Source organism: Rhinolophus ferrumequinum, chromosome 17 (genome assembly GCF_004115265.2).
Source record: "Rhinolophus ferrumequinum isolate MPI-CBG mRhiFer1 chromosome 17, mRhiFer1_v1.p, whole genome shotgun sequence".
Classification (NCBI taxonomy): domain Eukaryota; kingdom Metazoa; phylum Chordata; class Mammalia; order Chiroptera; family Rhinolophidae; genus Rhinolophus; species Rhinolophus ferrumequinum.
Window position 1 is genome coordinate 8,891,552 of NC_046300.1, and position 18,551 is coordinate 8,910,102.

General features: G+C 40.7%; 1 protein-coding gene across 2 annotated transcripts in view; it reads left to right on the forward strand.

Annotated features, from left to right (window-relative positions):
- LRRC2 (leucine rich repeat containing 2) overlaps positions 1–16,373 on the forward strand; it is a 29,420-nt gene extending 13,047 nt beyond the window's left edge. For both annotated transcript variants that reach the window (XM_033131458.1, XM_033131459.1), the window contains exons 3-9: positions 147–354; positions 2,357–2,513; positions 4,415–4,551; positions 6,029–6,174; positions 7,598–7,753; positions 11,882–12,018; positions 14,354–16,373. In XM_033131458.1, the coding sequence (XP_032987349.1) occupies positions 147–354; positions 2,357–2,513; positions 4,415–4,551; positions 6,029–6,174; positions 7,598–7,753; positions 11,882–12,018; positions 14,354–14,403 (991 nt within the window). In that variant the 3' untranslated portion in view covers positions 14,404–16,373. The remainder of the gene's footprint in view (positions 1–146; positions 355–2,356; positions 2,514–4,414; positions 4,552–6,028; positions 6,175–7,597; positions 7,754–11,881; positions 12,019–14,353) is intronic.
- The last annotated feature ends 2,178 nt before the right edge of the window (positions 16,374–18,551 follow it).

Sequence of the window (18,551 nt, forward strand, 5' to 3'; positions counted from 1 at the left end):
AAAGAAAAAAGGAGGGGCAGGGAGAAAGTGAGGGGCAGGGAAGTTGCCAGCAACGGGAAGGACTGCGCCTGCACACAGTTGGCCTTCTCCAGACAGGTGATGGCAATACCACGGAGAGTAACTGCGGTCTCTGCTGGGCTTTTTAGGATAAAGGAGGAGTGGAACTTCGTGGCAGAATGCAGGAGGAAAGGCATCCCCCAGACTCTGTACTGCAAGAATGGCTTCATAGACACCAGCGTGAGGATTCTGGAAAAGATCGAAAGGAACTCTCTCATAAGGCAGAGTTCACCTTCCAAGGAGAGAGACAAACAGAGCAGCGCGTTTGTGTTTGAACTTTCAGGGGAGCAGTGGAAGGTGAGTTGATGTGTTCCTGTGTCTGCAGCCAGTGGACACATCAGCACTGCAGCTGATGTCCACGGCTGATGTCCACTGCTAAGCTGAGCTTAGGGCCTTGGCGTTGGCTGCTGAGTGCTTTTGCTTGACAGGATGCGTCCTGAACCAGATTCTCGAGTCTCCTCCTCTGTGAAAGGCAGGGTAGCCCTGGAAAGAGCAGCGGGGTCCATTTGGATCCCTTGCAGGCCAGAGGAGTGGCTGGGACTCCAGCGGGCCTCACCAGGATGGCACACTGTTTAAAATGCTTCGAGTTGCGGCCTTTCCCCCAGACGTTTAAAATAACTCTTTGCCTTTTTTTTTTTTTTTTTAAACAAACGGAGCCTTTCCCTTATACTTATCTAACACTCCTCAGTGGGTGGTGGCTTTGCTGACTTGCCACAATAGAGTAGCAGAGGAATATCTGCAAAGCCATTAGCTAGTTTTCCTCTGGGATTCTGAGGCCAGAACAATGATGTCATCTTTTTCTTCCCACCTGTTTACAAGTGCTTCCTGCTCTCCCTCCCCCAACCTGCTGCTTTGTTGGTGAGACATGTCCAGGGTTGCCTACCACCTGCCGTTTCCTGGTTGGAGCGGTACCTGGGTGGGGGTGCCATGGGCCAGTAAACTCTGGCTGTTGTCCATTTCGATGGGACAGGGTACTCTGGGACCTGCTCTCCATCTCTTACGAGCCTGGGGTGAGCTCCCTCATGGCCTAGTCCTTCATTTTCTCTCGGCCGTAGGACCCCATCTGGTCTGGTGTGGGTTGCCTTCAGATCAGGAGGTGCCAAGATGGTTTTACCAGGGCTGGGGGCGGGTTGCACAGGGCTCTGGGCTTGGTTGAATGCTCTGCTGCCACTGTCTTGAAATTCTTAATTATTTTTAGCAACAGGCCTGCATTTTCATTTTGTATTAGTTCCTGAAACTACGTGGCCGGTGCTTACCCTAAGTGACTCATTTAAATGTCTTTGGGTTTTGGTTTCCTCTTTCCAATGGGTGGGAGAACGTCCACTCTGCCTGTCTTATGGGACTAACGTGGAGTCACATCGCACATTGTGGGTGAAAATACTTATGTAAGTAAAAAGCTTAACCCACGTGTCCAGTAACAAAGCACATTACAAGTACTGAGAGCGAAGAAAAAGGGCCACTGTGGACTTTCTGATGGCCACCTCCCCTCTGCACACCTGCCACACTTTGCTGATGGTGCACTGGGGTCAGCTGCGTGAGGTCAGGAAGCAGATGTGCCACGCTCATCTTTGTTCCATCCCTTCAGTGCTGAGCACTGCTCGCTTGCTCAGGGGCTGGGGAAACACTTGGTGAACCGAATTTCTTCCACAGGACAGATAGCCCCTCTCAAGTCAACACCGTTACAACTTTATCCAGAACACCTGAGCGAGGGGAGGCCTTGGAGACCGAGTTCCTCTCTGTCACTTCAGACGCGAAGGCCCAGGGAGATGGTGCACCTGGCCCGGAATGCTCGCTGTCTTTCTGGTGCTCTTTCCCTCTTCTAGACTCAGAAAACCATTTAGAAATTTGGCCCAGCAAATATCCGTTTATCAAATATTTTTAAATGCAGCTAGAGAGGAAGGGAAAGGCAGCACACATTTAAAAACCGAATGCATGGACAGATTTTATTTTTAGAAGATGTTAAATTGGTACGTTGTAAGTAAACAAGTTACGTCATGGCGATGGGTATGAGCCTGGTTGTCTGTGTTCACCAGGCGTTTGATTTCAGGGCTGTTACGACTTCGCAGCAGTTTTGAAATTGGGCGAATCTGCTATTGTGAGATTAATGACAACTACAGCGTCCCTGCTGTCTCTTTGAAATGGCTGGAGAGCTGGCAGTTAAGTCTAATGCCCTCACGTGTGCTCTCTCACTTCTGGTGTTTTAAATAAATGCACGGTTTTCCTTGGCTCTGTGCACACTGCCATTCATCTCCATCGTTTCGAGGACCTAGCGCTGACTGCTCTAATTCATCCGTTTTAGGAGCTCCCGGATTCGTTGAAGAAGCAGACGCACCTGAAAGAATGGCACATAAGCAATACCCTGATTCAAACCATTCCTACGTATATTGAGCTGTTCCAAGCGATGAGAATTCTGGATGTGCCAAAAAACCAAATCTCCCATCTTCCAGCTGAAATTGGTATGTTGCTTAGCAGGAGCCTTCAGGCCTCTGTTCTGGTAAGCAGGCAGCGGGTGGGCAGGTGATGCTGTGAGAACTGCTTCCTTCTTCCTCCTGTCCCAGGAAGTTGCCAGACAGGGCTGTTTCCTGTGTTCCTAGAGCTGCTTGTCCACAGTGTCCCCGAGCTGTAGAATTACAAACTTTGCAATGACATGTTTATTGTAAATATAAAATACAATATATTGTTCCCATACATTAGTCCCTCGATAAGTTTAGCTTATTATGTCGTTTTGATCAACACTTTATAATTCTCAATCATTTCGTTGTTGAAGACCGCAGTGATCATTACTGCTTCTCTTTCTTTTGGGGTGTGAGGGGTGAAGGTCTGGGGGCTGCACAGAACCCCATTCTTACAGCACATGCCCAGAACTAGTGATTTGCCACACTCATGTGAAAATTCACCAAAAGCCAGGACAGTGTGAGGCAGAAGGTGGCTAGCTGGGCGTCTGACACTCGAACATATCTTGCTGGACGTGCCAAGTCTGCAAGGCCCTGACCACCTTTATTCCCAGGCTGGGGTGAGGTGACGTCACCCCTGACGAAGAGCACGCTTGTTCACTGCTTGCTATAAAATGAAAGAAATTTATTGCTCACTGTTCTGGAGGCTAGAAGTTCAAGATCAGGATGCCAGTGGGTGGGGTGAGGACCCTTTTCTGGGTTACAGACTTCTCCAGGCATTTTCACATGGCTGCGGAAGTCATTAGTGTGGTCATGTGCTCTCCAGGCTTCCCCCAAAGAGAAACAGTCTTTATTTTATATTAGCCCCTTTATCCATCCTGCTGCTTTGACTGCAGCACATGACTACAAGGCTCGCAGCATGTACCAGGTGGGTATGTTAGAGGGCCAGTGACTTCAACGGCGTTAGCATTATCTTCTAACAATCAGCGAGGCCAACAGAATTAACTCAGAAATGGCCCTGCCTCCGATACACTGTCTTCATATGTTTCCCTTTCTCATTTACAAAATGGCAAGAGATTTGTATTTTGACTGCCTACTCTGCAGAAGTAACCAATAATTTTGGTTTCCTCATTTAAAAAATTTGGCTAAGAACGCTAACGTGTTCAATGGCTTAGAACATTCATGACGTGATTTTTGGAATATTAGTTATATTTGCTCTTGTGCTAGTTTCTGGTTTGGAACTGGTTATGTCTTTATTCAGTCAAGACAGACTTGAGATTTTCTTGATTGAATAAATGCAGTGTTCCTTCATCGATCCAATTGTTGCCTGTTTTTCTTAGCATGTTCACGTCCTGCCTGTGAAAGGGACTTTCTTTTTTAAAGCATATTATTTAGGAAGCATGCTATGTCATAATTAAATCAATGTAGATATGAAACCAATGATAAATGAATCGCATGCACTCTATATAAACAATGTACTTGTTTGAATCATTCACCACATACAGAAAGCTTTGTGCATATTTCGGTACCTAGCTCACTTCTTGTTACATAGGCCATAGCTGGTCACTGTGCTTTCTGGGAACTGTATCACTCTTCAAAGCCATTGCCTGTTATTTCCTTCATCATCTAATTGCAAAGGGGTTTGCACTCTGTTGTGCTGGGGCCTGACCCAAGCTTTTTGGAGCACAAATCCACTGCACGTACCTCACCTATAGTTTCACGAAGGGTTAAATAGGTAAAGAGTAAGCAAAAAATGCTCTGATCCAGGACCAAAATACTTAGGATAAATGATGAGCAGACATTTCATAAAAAGTGCTTAAAAACGAATACACAATTATGTTTGATGCCTTCCCCGTCATCATTTATACAAATGTTGTACATCTTCGTTTTATTTTTTGTTCTTAAAAGACCTTAAAGGACCTACACTGTGGAAGTTAATTTCTTTCTTTTTTTTCTGATGACAGGCCGTTTGACGAATCTGAAAGAACTCAATGTGAGTTTCAACCATCTGAAGAGCATTCCTCCAGAACTGGGAGACTGTGAAAATCTAGAGAAACTGGATTGTTCTGGAAATCTAGAATTAACTGAGCTCCCCTTTGAAGTAAGAGAGTAAATTTTTTTGCACTACGATTTACTTTTATTTGGCTTGTGACATGGAATGGTCTATAATATAGGGAAGAAATTTTAAAAGGTGAAATCCATCTTTATTATTTCACATTCTCCTGACATTTCAATCACGTTATATCAGCTATTATAAACTCTTTAAAATGTTCTTACACTAGACCAGGACCTGGATTTAAGTTCAGAGAGTCCATTGAAGGAAAACGAGGCAAAATATCCTATTTTCACATAAGATCTTTTAATTTAATTCCTATTTAATATATGATGCCTGTTGGCTGTAAGGCAGGTCCTGATTTATTTATCTACAAGGTAGAATAAATTGGAAACAGTTGGGAATAAATAAAGGGGGTAAAATTTTAAAAGGTTTTCTATATTCAACAAAACTTGTAGGTAACTAAAGTAGTCCTACAGATAGGATTTAAGAAGTCCATTACTTAAAAAATACTCATAATTTCTTTTGGTCTGTATTCATTGGAGAAATGATTTGAAATCATTTTCTGATAAAATGGAACAGATGAAAATGAACAGTTTTTATTGCCAAATAAAACTCAACACGCTTCTTGTACTGAAGAGAGATAAGAATCTCACAATCCTGCTGGTAATGAACAGGCTAAAAACAGTATTGCTGGGGAGGGAGGTACTGACAAGGCCCTGGCCACTGATGAAAATCCTACAAGCGGTGTTAATCGCCTTTCCTTAAAGCTTCTGGGTGGGAGGGAGTGGCTATTTCTATTATCAGCATGCATCTCACCCCAAGAAATGCCAGACAGTGGTCCTGGTGAAGTGGCACCTCTAGGGGTCGTGACTCCCTGCACAAGTGTCAGTCCCCAGTCCTCCCCAGTTTAGAAAATGGTTCAATCTTCTCTCAGATGTTCAGGCTGGAAGCAAGCCAAGTCGTCCTTGACTTCTCTTGCTCCCACACCCATATCCACGCGGTAAGTCACTCCTGTGGGGCAGGCCCCTCCAGGACATGTTCAGTTATCTGACCGCTGCCCAACACCTTTCCACCAACGCCCTCGTCCGAGCCCATGTTGTCTGTCATCTGGACAGGGACAGCAGCCTTCTGGGCTGGTCTCTCTGCTTTTTCTTGTACTCCCCCATCCTCTTTACTGAGATATAATTTACATACCATGAAATTCACCCATTATAAATGTACATTTCACCAATTCCGTTTTAGGATATTTCCATCACCCTCTAAGAATGTTGTCTTGCCCGCTTACTACATAAAATTGTATTGCTTACCTATGAAAGCACCAACTCTTCAAGGGCAGACACCGTATGTTTATCACAGCTCCCCCAGCATGTTGCACAGTGTCCAAAATACATACCCTTCCATCTGTGTTGCAAATATTCATAGAAAAATGCCTTTGGGAAGAAACATCAATCTAAAAATTATCAGTCGAACTTAATTTCCACCCTTACAAGAATAATTCGAATATTTTGTTGTTCCTTTCTAGTTAAGTAATTTGAAGCAAGTTATATTTGTAGATATCTCAGCCAACAAATTTTCCAGTGTCCCGATCTGCGTCCTGAGGATGTCTAATTTGCAGTGGTTGGATATCAGCAACAATAACCTGAACGACCTGCCACAAGATATAGACAGGTAGCTACTTGCATTCTGAAGGTGAGGTATATGGATTAGTTACTAACGTCTTAAAACACTGCTGGCATTTTAAATATGCACGATACATGGATGTTCATTGAAATCAATGAGTGTTCCAGAGTTCATTGTTTCCAGGAAATGAATTTGGTTTGTTGTATAATAAGACAATTTCCAGTCTGCATCATACATATACACGGATGTATGTGTGCATTTGAGCACATCTTCATTGTCTTGGCAAACTGTAATTTACTTCGGTCCCCAATGAATGGCATCATTAACTTTCCTTTACTCCACAAAAGTAGAAAAGTAAAATTATTATATATGGAATAGAAACAGATCACTCTATGTTTAGAATATCAGTAAGGATAATTTTTACTAGTTTCATTGATATAGTATACATAATCTTTCAAACGAGATCGATAGGCTTAGTAAGCTTTTCAAATTATATCCATGTAGCTGTTTCTTGTTTAAAAAATAATTATTACTCTGAATCATGTAAGGTCCATTCATTCATTCCACCATTATTATTAGGCTCCTGTATGGCAGGTCTGGAGAGTGGGCTGGGTTTGAAGCGGTGAATAAAACAAAATCTCTGGCCTCCTTCTTATTATACAACGAATCCACAATCTTCTTTATAAAGTAGCATAAGTAAGCTGTCATGATACAGAAGCCAAAATTGGCTTAGTCCCGAAGGCCATCTCCTGTGACCTTTTTCTACTCCTGCTACATACGATATGTATTGATGCTTTTTAGGTTTGTGAGACTAAGTGGAATTGTTTTAGTTTGAAACACAAGGGGAGCTTTGTGAGATACTTGTGGGATCAGTCAAGATTTTGCAAATGAATGAAAGAAAAAACTAGAGGGAGGAGTCACTGGGTTGGAATAAAATGGAAAATAGAGTAAAACGTATTTGGAGCATAGGTTGCTCATTTCCTTTTCACTCTGCAATTTCTTTCCTATTTTAAAGTTAGAAACTATGATGAGAGAATAATCACTGTGCTTTCAAGACATGCAAAAGGAAATATGTTGCCGAAAGTTGTTTATTTTCATTTCACCTCTAATACTTCTTTCCCATGCCCTGTTCACCCTTGGAATGAGGCAGATGTTTGGAGGGATATATTGATTTTTTTTTTTTTAGGGCCCAGCACGGTCACGGCCTATTGTATATTGTGCAATTTGCTTATGCTGCTGCTATATCTGTGTCTTCAATTGGCAATAAAGTCAGTAAAAACTTAGAAAGGAATTGTGTCACCTGGCGTGACTTTATTTAAATTTTAAAGTTAGTTTATTCTCATAAGGGTCACATATAAAAAATAAACTAAGTAGGAATTTCCTAGAATTCATTTGTAATTCACTCTGGTTTTCTTAGCTATGAAGCTAACTACTAAGCCCTTGTGTTCTGATCCCTTTTCCATCTTCTTAGGCTAGAAGAACTGCAGACCTTTCTCTTGTATAAGAACAAGCTGACCTATCTTCCTTATGAGTTGCTGAATCTCAAGAAGCTCACCTTGTTGGTGGTTAGCGGGGACCATTTGGTGGAGCTCCCGACTGCCCTTTGTGACTCATCTACCCCTTTAAAGTGAGTAGACCAGAGGTCCTGGTAGAGACACAGGTAAGGAGCGAGGAGCATCTAGAGCCTGGGCGCCCTTCTCAGGAACCAGATCAGATGGTTCTCATACTCTGAGCACCTGTTCCCAGCTCACAGGGATTCTGATGTCTTTTTGCAGGATTTTGAAGTTTTCGGCCAATGACATGGGAGGTAGAGCTTATAGGATTTCTGGACAAATTCTATGTGCTGGTTGAAGGTTCAGCGGGGCACATGCCCAGGGCTTTGGGTCTGTCACTCAGCACTCACATTGCCACTGGCCCGGATGGGTCAGTGGCTATTGAATCCTCCACAGTTGCCTCATTCTTCTTTGGTTTCCTTAAAGGAACCTGCAGACCGCCCCAACCAAGGAAAACCATCCATGCAAATGTGATACAAACAGATTCCAATCTGGGGTGAGATATTGAACCCTCTTTCTTACCTTGGAAGTGGACTTGAGAAGCCCCAGCTCCACCTTCCCCTAAAGCTGACTCCAGAGTGTATCCCCTTAGCCCTCTGTTAGTGAGTCCTGCCAGAATTTGGGTCTTTGGGTTCTCCTATCACCTCTATCCTGAGACCATTTTGGCCCGTCTCGGGCTTGAAGCCTCCCCGAGAACCTTCACATGAGGCCCGTCCAGTGGGAACCACATCCTCACTGTGTCCACAGACCCATCTGCCTTGAACACCATTTGCTTGTTTAAACCACCACTCAAGGGAATATTTCCCTGGGACTGCCAGTTCTCAGTGGCAAATGCTCACCATCAGCATATATCTTTCCTACCTCTGGTCCTCACAATAAGATGTATAGCAAACAGAAATAAAGAGGTTAACTTGCAAAGACAGACTGAATTCATTCCTGTATAAGCACCAGATTAACAGGGGTATAACATCTTCTGCCCCCTGCTCCACCCCACTCCTTCCACTGGAATAGGCCTTCACTGTCCTTAGCTGGCTTAGAAATGCTGTCCGGATAAGAGAGGGGTAGCAGGATCCACCCCTAGAATCCTTTACACATTTGGGCAACTGGAGCAGGCATAGCAGTCTCACATCAAAGGCAGGAGGGGGACCTCTGCTCAGGGTAAAGCTGACCTGTGTGCAGGTAACTAAATTCATTTCAAACAATGTAACTTTAGGACGTGGAGATCTACGAGAGTCAGATAGAAGGTCTTTGAGTTAATAACTGTTCAGTAAAAAAACTAGATATAAGTGTGCATTAAAAATTCAATAGTTTACTGATTTCTTAGAAATAACCTATAGAAAAATAATGGAAGAAATGACGGCAGTAATAGTAATAACCCAAAATGCAGACTATCTCGAAAAAACGCTAGAAAAAATAATTCTGTTATACAAAGGGAACTAAGAAGTGTTCCAAAAGAATATCAAAGGTCTTGAATATTTGGAAAGACATACTATGTCTTTCCTGGATGTAAAGACTGTCAAGGTATGATTTCTTCTAAAAATTATACTTCAGTATAATATGATTTCAGTTATGACTCCAGTGGAATTTCTTTTTTGGAATTTGAAAAACTGATTTGAAAGTATATCTGAAAGGCAAAAAGCTAAGAACAGCAATGATAAGTGTGAAAAACAAGAGTAATGTGACAGAATTTGCCTTACCAAGAATTACAGTGTGGTCGAAAGGTGTAATGATCAAAATGATGTGGTACCAGGCGATGGTTTGTAGATAAATTATTAGGTAGTCCTGAAATTGACACTAATACATGATATAAACTAGTGGGGGAAGGTGTCAATGACTTAATATAGCACTAAGAAAATTGGCTAGAAAGATAAAGCCTATTCTTCACTTTATAGCGTAAGAAAGCTTTCTACCATATAGCTATATATGTGGTATATCTAGCATATAGAAAAATAGCTAAATAAAGATACAGATTAAATATAAAAAGGAAACTATAAAACGAATAAGAAATGTCGTGTTAATGGTGATGAATTGACCACGTATTTAACACCCATACTTCTTGAGTCCCCATTAAAATGAGGACAAAAGAAAAACAATCTAAACCCACAAAGATGGAGAAAGCAGAGGAAGGCCTTCACAGAATGAGAAATCTCAACAGTATATATGGGATCTCAACAGTATATGGGAGATATATTAGATTGGTGCAAAAGTAATTGTGGTTTAAAAGGTTAAAAAATTGCAAAAACCGCAATTACCTTTGTACCAACCTACTGTAACAGACGGAACAGTGATGACCAAATTAGGATGAAATAGGATGATGCTGAGAGAAAAAAAACCAAACTAAGCCGGTGAGTCTTGGAGAACTCTGGAGAAACCTGGTGGTTTCTCCACCAAGAAATTCCAGGCACAGGGAGATGTAGAGTGGAGAGGCATGGTGCTAAAAACAGAAGGAAAAAAGGAAATTTTCGTATAAACAGGTGATCTCCCACACTCCAGTCTCCTCCTTGATTCCATTGGGCAGAACACTGAGCACCAGCAAGCAGTCCAGCCTTCTGACCCAAACCCTCAGGTTTCCTTCAGGGTGGGCCTGGGGAACTGGCTAGCTGCCTGCCGAGTGGTCACTCACAGTGAGGCTGGCCCCAGGGCAAACACTGGCTGCATGTCCAGGTGGCCAGCCAATGTTTTGTTGCCCCCTTTTTAAATATGAAGGCCTCACCAAGCCTCGCCAGATAATTATCACAAAAATGTAAATGTTGTGTACTGATTTTCAATGTTAGAATCAAACTTCAGGCAAGATAGGAAAGTTCAATATGGTTACGGGTCAGAATGCAGATGCTGCTGACATTAACAACATAAAAATACACGATGCCTGTGATGTGCTTTGAAATACGTCCGAAAATAAGACGGCTTGATGGGTGGATAGAGGGGTGGAGAGATGAAGCAGGTGCAGTAAAATGTTAAATGTGGAACCTGGGTGGTGGGTACAGGCGTATTCGCTGTAAAAATTTTTGCAACTTCTCTGAATATTTGAAAATTTCCATAATAAAACGTTGAAAAAGTAAACGTATAGATCACAAAAAATTGGGAGGTGGGAGGGTTGGGGAAATGAAGAGAAGGGAAAGAAGACCCCAACTTGGTTAAACAACATCGAAGTATTTGTCCTATAGTAAAAGATATTTCAAACAGATCAAGTTGGTATAGTGATGGACCGATGAAAGAGATTGCCTCTGGGATGTGAGAGTGACAAAGGGTAGGGCGAGAGACTAGTGATTTAAATAAAAAGGATCATTGCTCTATTCAAATTTTAAAATATGTATAATGATTACTTTGATTTAAAAAAAACTGAAGAGTGATAAAATATAGGCCTATTTAAAAAAAAATTTTTTTTTGGATAGGGAGGGGCAATGTCAATCCAAAGAAAGAGATCGCAAAGGAAAAGTTGAATGGATCTGTCCACATAAAAATTAAGACTTTTTTGCTTTCTCCATATTTAGACATTAAAAGGAAAATGAACTGGGAAATATATGTGCTAAAATACGACAAATATGTGTGGATGTGTGATATATGTATATATATGTTAACTCTTCTACAAACCAATTAGAATGATGCTAACACTGAAGATGGTAGCGCCTACAATTGCAACCAAGGACTAATTGAGGGATTTTCTATTCTAAATGGAAATAATTGTGTCATCTTTCACATCATAACATCTTTCAAAATTGTGAAGACAGAAGACCAACTGCCATTTTAGTTTCTCTCCTTTAGCTTCTTTTTTTGGTAGCAGTAGTCGGTCTTCTAAATACCTACTTCTTTTATGGGGATTTTATCTTGAGTCGTTTTTAATTAAGCCATCGTTTTAGAGTTTGATGTCACTAATCGGGAATAATATCAAACATAGTAAGACATCACACAGTTTTAAAGATCTGACTGAGAGAAAGCATTGTGGTCCACCCTTTGGCTTTCTGCCCACTGCCCTCTGTCTGTGGCTAGGTAGCTCTCATTTCCCTCTGAACAGTCTGTTTTAAGACCGATTCCATAATCCTGATGGATTATTCCACTGGTGACCCTAATTTTATGTGGTCAACTGTGACTTTCAAGTAAGAATTTGGGATTTAGAACCACAAAGGTTGACTTCCCACGAGGGGAATTTTGCAGTTAAAAATGCACAGTTGAAAATGTGATATTGTCTATATTTCCTTGAATAGATTTGTAAATCTTATGGATAATCCTATTGATAATACCCAGTGTCAAGATGGTGAAGAAATGACAGAAAGTGAACAAGATCGTCAACACTTTGATAAAGAAGTTATGAAAGCCTATTTTGAAGATCTTAAAGAAAGAGGTAAGTTACTCATATTTAAAATGAATATACAGAATTCCATTAACTCATGCAACACATTTATTAATATGTCAAATTGACAAAAAGTTAATGGGTTAAGGGCAGGTTACTTTGTAAATTATTTTTTCATTTACCAAAAAAACAATCAAAGGAAAAAAAAACCCAACCACTTTTCCTTAAAATATCCAATTTCCTAGCACTCGAATGCTTGATACACCCACAAGTATTTGACAGAGAAACATGCACTTAAGACGTGAGGGTTGCATTATTAATTGTACATGAGTTTTTAACTAAATGATATTGAGAAAAGAGTATCCGTGTTAATAGGAAAATAAGATTCCATTTCAAAATACATTTAAATTAAACTTTAAAAAAGTCATCTCTTATATTAATCAGGGTGCATCTGTATCAAAATCACAAAAGGAAAAACACAAGATGATGGCAGATTAGTAAAGAGATCCATTAGGTTTTGATTTTCCACAAGATGGTGATAATATGGAGGATGAGCAGTCACAGGACCTCAGGAGAAGCAGGAAGTGTTTTTCCCAGTGGCTATTTCCAGAGTGTTCCGGATCATTTAGAGCCCCTTCCTCCTGTCACAAGAATACATAAACAGGAAAAAGACATAAATCAGTTTTTGTTCTTCTAATCACCACCCCCTTTCTGAGTGTGGATGCCTGAGAGTTATCCCTTAATGTTTTCAGTTCTCTCTTTTGGTAAACAAGGTGGTACCTGACAGAAAGATGTCATGCGTGAGGATTTAGGGAGAAGGTTGCCCTGGTCCCCATGACTTTGAAGACCATCTGAGAGCAGGTTCCCTCCATCACCCTCAGAAGATATGCATTCATCCTCCCCGTTAGTAGATGTCAGAAGACAATTCATCACATTGAGATATTAAGAGGTTTCATGACATTAATGAAAAATACCATTTATTAGTCAAATTACATTTGTTTTCAACTAAAATAAGAAAATTTCTACAGTTACCACTAATCTAATAATCCCTAATCTTAAATGCTGAAATATTATGAAATAATTTAGAAATTTATGTTAAACATAAAACGGAAATAACAGAACCATTTATTTGTCAAAATCTGTCTTTGGGCTGTATAATTTTCCTCATGTGAAAAACATTGTTGTATTTTATTAATTTATTCATAATTATATGTTAGTGCTGTTATACAAAAATATAGGAAAGAATTAGAGAAAATAGGTATTAAGCTTTGGCTCTATTGTGGCTAGTAATAAAATAATTTGCTTTTATAATTTAACTTTAGTGATGATAGATTTTGAATTCATTTACTTATTTCTAAATAATTATAGTAATTCTATCCTTCATCTATTCATATGAGGTTGAACCATATGACACATTGCCAATATACAGCTGACGTTGACCCACAAAAATGACAATTTTTAAAAATAGTTCAACCTATTTGTGGTCGGCCAAGCGCTTTGAATTTTTTTAAGTTCGTTTTCTTTTCTTCATCATGGTGTCTTCCCTCTTTTCTCTCCTTCCCTATCCAACTCATGTCCGAGTCAGTCACAGAGGCCATGGCTATAAGGAAAAAAAAAGATTTAGAGAGTCCACATGGACCTCCAACCTTGTGTGATTCAAGAATGATGAGGAAGTGAAACCCCTCATTGGTGCTCAAATGTTAGTGAACGTAAGGATCACCTTTAGTCCCCACCCTCAGAGTTTTTGACTCATCAGGTCTGGGGTACGGCCTGAGAATGTGCGTTTCTAACAAGTTCCCAGATGATATGGATGCCTTGGGCCTGGAAACCATTGGTATAGACCATCCTCTGACAAAATTTGGCTGGAGAGAGAGAGAGAGAGAGAGAGAGAGAGAGAGAGAGAGAGAGAGAGAGAAAGAGAAAGAGAAGTAAGCAGTGGGAAGAGCAAGATTGAGAACGGGTCTATTCACTAGGGTCGTGCTTGGTTTAGGAATAGCCCAAACTTCTCTTATAAACCATATTCCCTTCCACCTTGTACCCACAGTCTCAAGTTCTTGGCCATCTATACCCTTGGCCAACATATACCCTATCTAGGGATACCATGTTTATTATTTTAGGGTCATACATTTTCCAGGATCCTGATGCAGGTGTGTGCGTTGGTTGGAAAGGTTGCAAAAGAACGAGCGTTAATAATTCTACCTTATTCTTTTTTATATCTACATATTTCTAAAGTATGACTACATTTGTGATGGTTGACTTAATGGTGATAAATACACTTATCTCCATATAAAATATGAAGCAGAATAATTTGAACTGATATAAGCATGTAGTTACATTTCATAATGAAATGGAGAATGGTTGAGTATATTTTTCCTTTTTTTTACAGAATCTGTTCCCAGCTATACCACGAAAGTCTCTTTTAGCCTTCAGCTTTGATACCATCCACCAGAAGACTACAGAATCTCCCTATCATATGGAGCTATCAATCTTTGTTCGCGTCGTAGGTCGTGTCATCGAGGCATAGTAGCTTGTGGTTAAGGACAAAGTCTAGACACCATGGTCATAATTGTTAGGAAAAATGATTTTTAAATTTCAAATATATGACTACCTCTCTCTGTGGACTGGAGAATTGATAAATGGGTTTCTATATTGATATCGAAAAGTTCATTTGCATATACTTGTTTCCAAATAATGCACATTAATTTTTTAAATTATAACTTAGACCAAATTCTGAAGTTGATTGCATTGTTTTCAGGAATCAAGGGATAAAAGTGTTGTGAAAAAGGCATTAATACTGGACTCCTCAGATGAGAGTTTATTTTATTTTGTAGTTTTAAAGGAGTTATAATGCAATATTTCTTTGACTCAGAATAATTTTCCTTGGGTTTATACAAACTTCTATTTCCATATGTTTTAAATTAAATTTTGTAATGTGGGCTCTCAGGAGAGACTTTAGGCATAAGCTGGCCTTGAAGGTAGAAAGACGGGCTGGGATGTCTGCCTGTGCAGGACACGGAACATTCAGATGGTGTCCTGGCAGCCCTAGCGGAGGAGGTGCGGGCTGGCTGGTCGTGGGAAGCTTTGCGTGGCCTGCATGGGTAGTCATCTTACCCTGAGTGGGCTCCTTGGGGGTCCTGGGACCCACTTGAGAGCGGGGAGCCAAGGCAATGCCCTTAGGGACCCCCCTCTAAGGGGGCCATAGAGTGGAGCAGGGATGACTAGTCCACATTGGTGAGGAGTCTCCCGCAAGGCTCCCTCACGGGTACCACAGGAGAACTCTGCCCATGGCTAAGATGCTGTGGTCCAGAGGGAGCTATGAGACTGTGTTTTACGTTGGCAAAGATTGGCTTCACTGGCGGGCTTTGCACTCTAACATCACATGATTTGGAGAAATTGTACAAATAATGACTTTTATACCACTGTCTTGGGCTAAAATAAACAGGATGGTGCGTGTATTGAAGATAAGCTTAAACAAGTAGCTTTTGTGACTAAAACGGAAAAAAACACACGTATATTCACATATATTTATGTATGAATCGACTCTATGTGGTCTAGCCCAGTGATGTCTAATAGAAATTTCTGTGGTGATGGCAATGTTTTATATCTGTGTGTCCAATATAGTAACCACCAGACACGTGAGCTACTTGAGCTCTTGAACAATGACTGGTGTGACTGAAAAACAAAATTTTAAATTAAATTTAAATTTAAATAGCCACAGATGGCTACCATATTGGACAGCATGGGTCTAGCTAGTTGGGTTTTTTGGAAATTAATCTGGGCTAAAAATGAAGGGTGACTTTCATTTACTCTTATCTGAAGAACCCGTCTGTCCCCAGAGGAACTACTACTGACACTCTAATATTTTGTCTTCATGGGCCTAATCATAATTCCAAATATTTTATCCTCAATATATGCATATGTAAAACAGGCAGAGCATTCTAAAACCACAGTAGAGGATTGGTTCAACTTAAAGACAAACTCTGTGAGGTAGGTGAAGAGATGAAAAGAGTAGGAAAGGGAGAAATCACTTTAATTGAACTTCAAACAATTGTATTTTTCTTTTCACTCTTTAAAAATATGATTCATATCTACTAGTTGTACTACTTGAATGATTTTGGAATTTTATTTCATGCCAAGGTTGTGCTATATTTGACTATAGTTAAATGGAAAATATATCTGAAAAGGGGGGAAATGGGGGCTCTCATACATATTGACTGTCCATAACTTATGCAAAGTTTGTTTCAATAAAACGAGACTTTGTGCAAAAACCTTGTCTCGGTGTTACATACAGAGAGTGCCAAAAAATGTATACACATTTTAAGAAAGGAAAAAAACTATTAAAATTGAAATACTCAGTACATATACTGATATCAAAAGATGAATATAAGTCACATTTGACTTCTGCAATTACAAGAGGTGCTCAAAGTGTTATCATCAGCGTCCAGACACTTCTGATTACGGTGAACTACTGCTTGAGCAACGTTGACCAAAGTGTCCACTTGTATCCATTTTTTTGCCACCCCCAGTATAAATAAATAAAAAAGCACTGCATTGATATCTAACTATTTAATGTTACATAATACCCCAAATATATTATTGAATATGATGCTTGTAGATATATTATTTAATTTATTTATATAAATAAAAATACAGAAAGATTCTAAAGTAGAATATGCATCTTAGTGGAAATAGAGATTTGAAAAAAATCACTTCACCTTGGATGAGCCTCATTTCCTCACCTATAAAAAATAGAGTTGGAGAAGACAATTGCTAAGGCTGATCCCATCTTTAAAATTTTATGATGTGTCTTTCATTAAGAACCCCTCCTATATTAACGACCCAACATGTCTTCCCCACCTCACTGGTCACTCAGTGTCCAGGTATTTATGGGCTCCTGGAATATGCTTATTTGACTTACATGCTTCTTAGGCATGTATCTGTCTTGTCCCACTATTACATTTCAAGTTCCTGGAGTTTGCCTAATATAGATATGCAGACTGTGCTCAGATGTTTGAAAATGAATAGCAAGACTGTGAAGAATTGACCCACGCATTTCTGTTTTGTTCCCAGTGGTTATCTCTGTGCTGAGATGTACAGTTATTATTTCTGATATTGCCTTGAAAGTGGAAATATGCACCATAAAATTTTTTCTAAAAATGCAAATCAAAGACACAATCAGATATCACCTCATATCCATTGGTATGGCTATTACATATATTAAAATAAAGCAGGAAATAAGTGTTGGCAAGGATGTGGAGAATTGGAACCTTTGTGCACTGTTGGTGCGATTGTAAAATGCTGCAACTTCTATGGAAAACAGTGTGGTGGGTTCTCAAAAAATTAAAGATACAAATGCCGTATGCTTCCGCAATTCCACTTCTGAGTATATATTCAAAAGAAAGCAGAGTGTCAGGCTGGCCTGGTGGCTCAGGCGGTTGGAGCTCCGTGCTCCTAACTCCGAAGGCTGCTGGTTCAATTCCCACATGGGCCAGTGGGCTCTCAACCACAAGGTTGCCAGTTCGATTCCTCGACTCCCGCAAGGGATGGTGGGCAGCGCCCCCTGCAACTAAGATTGAACACGGCACCTTGAGCTGAGCTGCCGCTGAGCTCCCGGATGGCTCAGTTGGTTGGAGTGTGTTCTCTCAACCACAAGGTTGCCGGTTTGACTCCCGCAAAGGATGGTGGGGTGCACCCCCTGCATCTAGCAATGGCAACTGGACCTGGAGCTGAGCTGCGCCCTCCACAACTAAGATTGAAAGTACAACAACTTGACTTGGAAAAAAAGGCCTGGAAGTACACACTGTTCCCCAATAAAGTCCTGTTCCTCTTCCCCAGAAAGCAGAGTCTCAAAGAGATATTTGCACACCATGTTCATAGCAGCCCTACTCACAAACCAAGAGTTGGAAGCAACCCGAGTGTATGTCGATGGATGAATGGGTAAGCAGAATATGGTCTATATACACACACACAATGGACTGTTATTTAGCCTTAAAAAGGAAGAAAATTCTGTCACATGCTGCAACCTTGATGAACCTTGAGGACATTATTGCTAAGGGAAGTATGCCAGTTACAAGAAGGCAAATACTGTATACTTCAAGTACATGAGGTATCTAAAGTAGTCAAATTTGTAGAAACAGAAAGAAGAATGGTGGTTAGCAGGGCCTGGGGGTAGGGAGAAGAGGGAAGTTGTTTAGTGGGTATAGAGTTTCAGTTCTGAAGAATGGAAAGTTCTAGAGAGTGCTCCAGAGGGAGTGGCTGGGGTGCAGGCAGGGGCTGGGCCAACCCTGTGCCAGTGGAAACAGTTGGAGTCCTTGGGGAGAGGGCGGGGAAAAGAAGTATTTGCAGTAAGCGACTATTGTTTTAATTTTAGCCACATAAACTGAGGCTAAAATGAAAAAGATGTGGCAATGAGTCTTAAAATTATTCTCATGAATCGGAACAGACACCTTTTTAAAAAGCTACTGGGTTTCAGAATTCTGGTAAGAATCCATGCACAGACTTCCACACTTGGTCCTCAGAGCAGCCCCCCACCCCACGCCCCCGTGTTTTTAACTGTGCAACTAAGTCAATGAAAAACAGAGCAG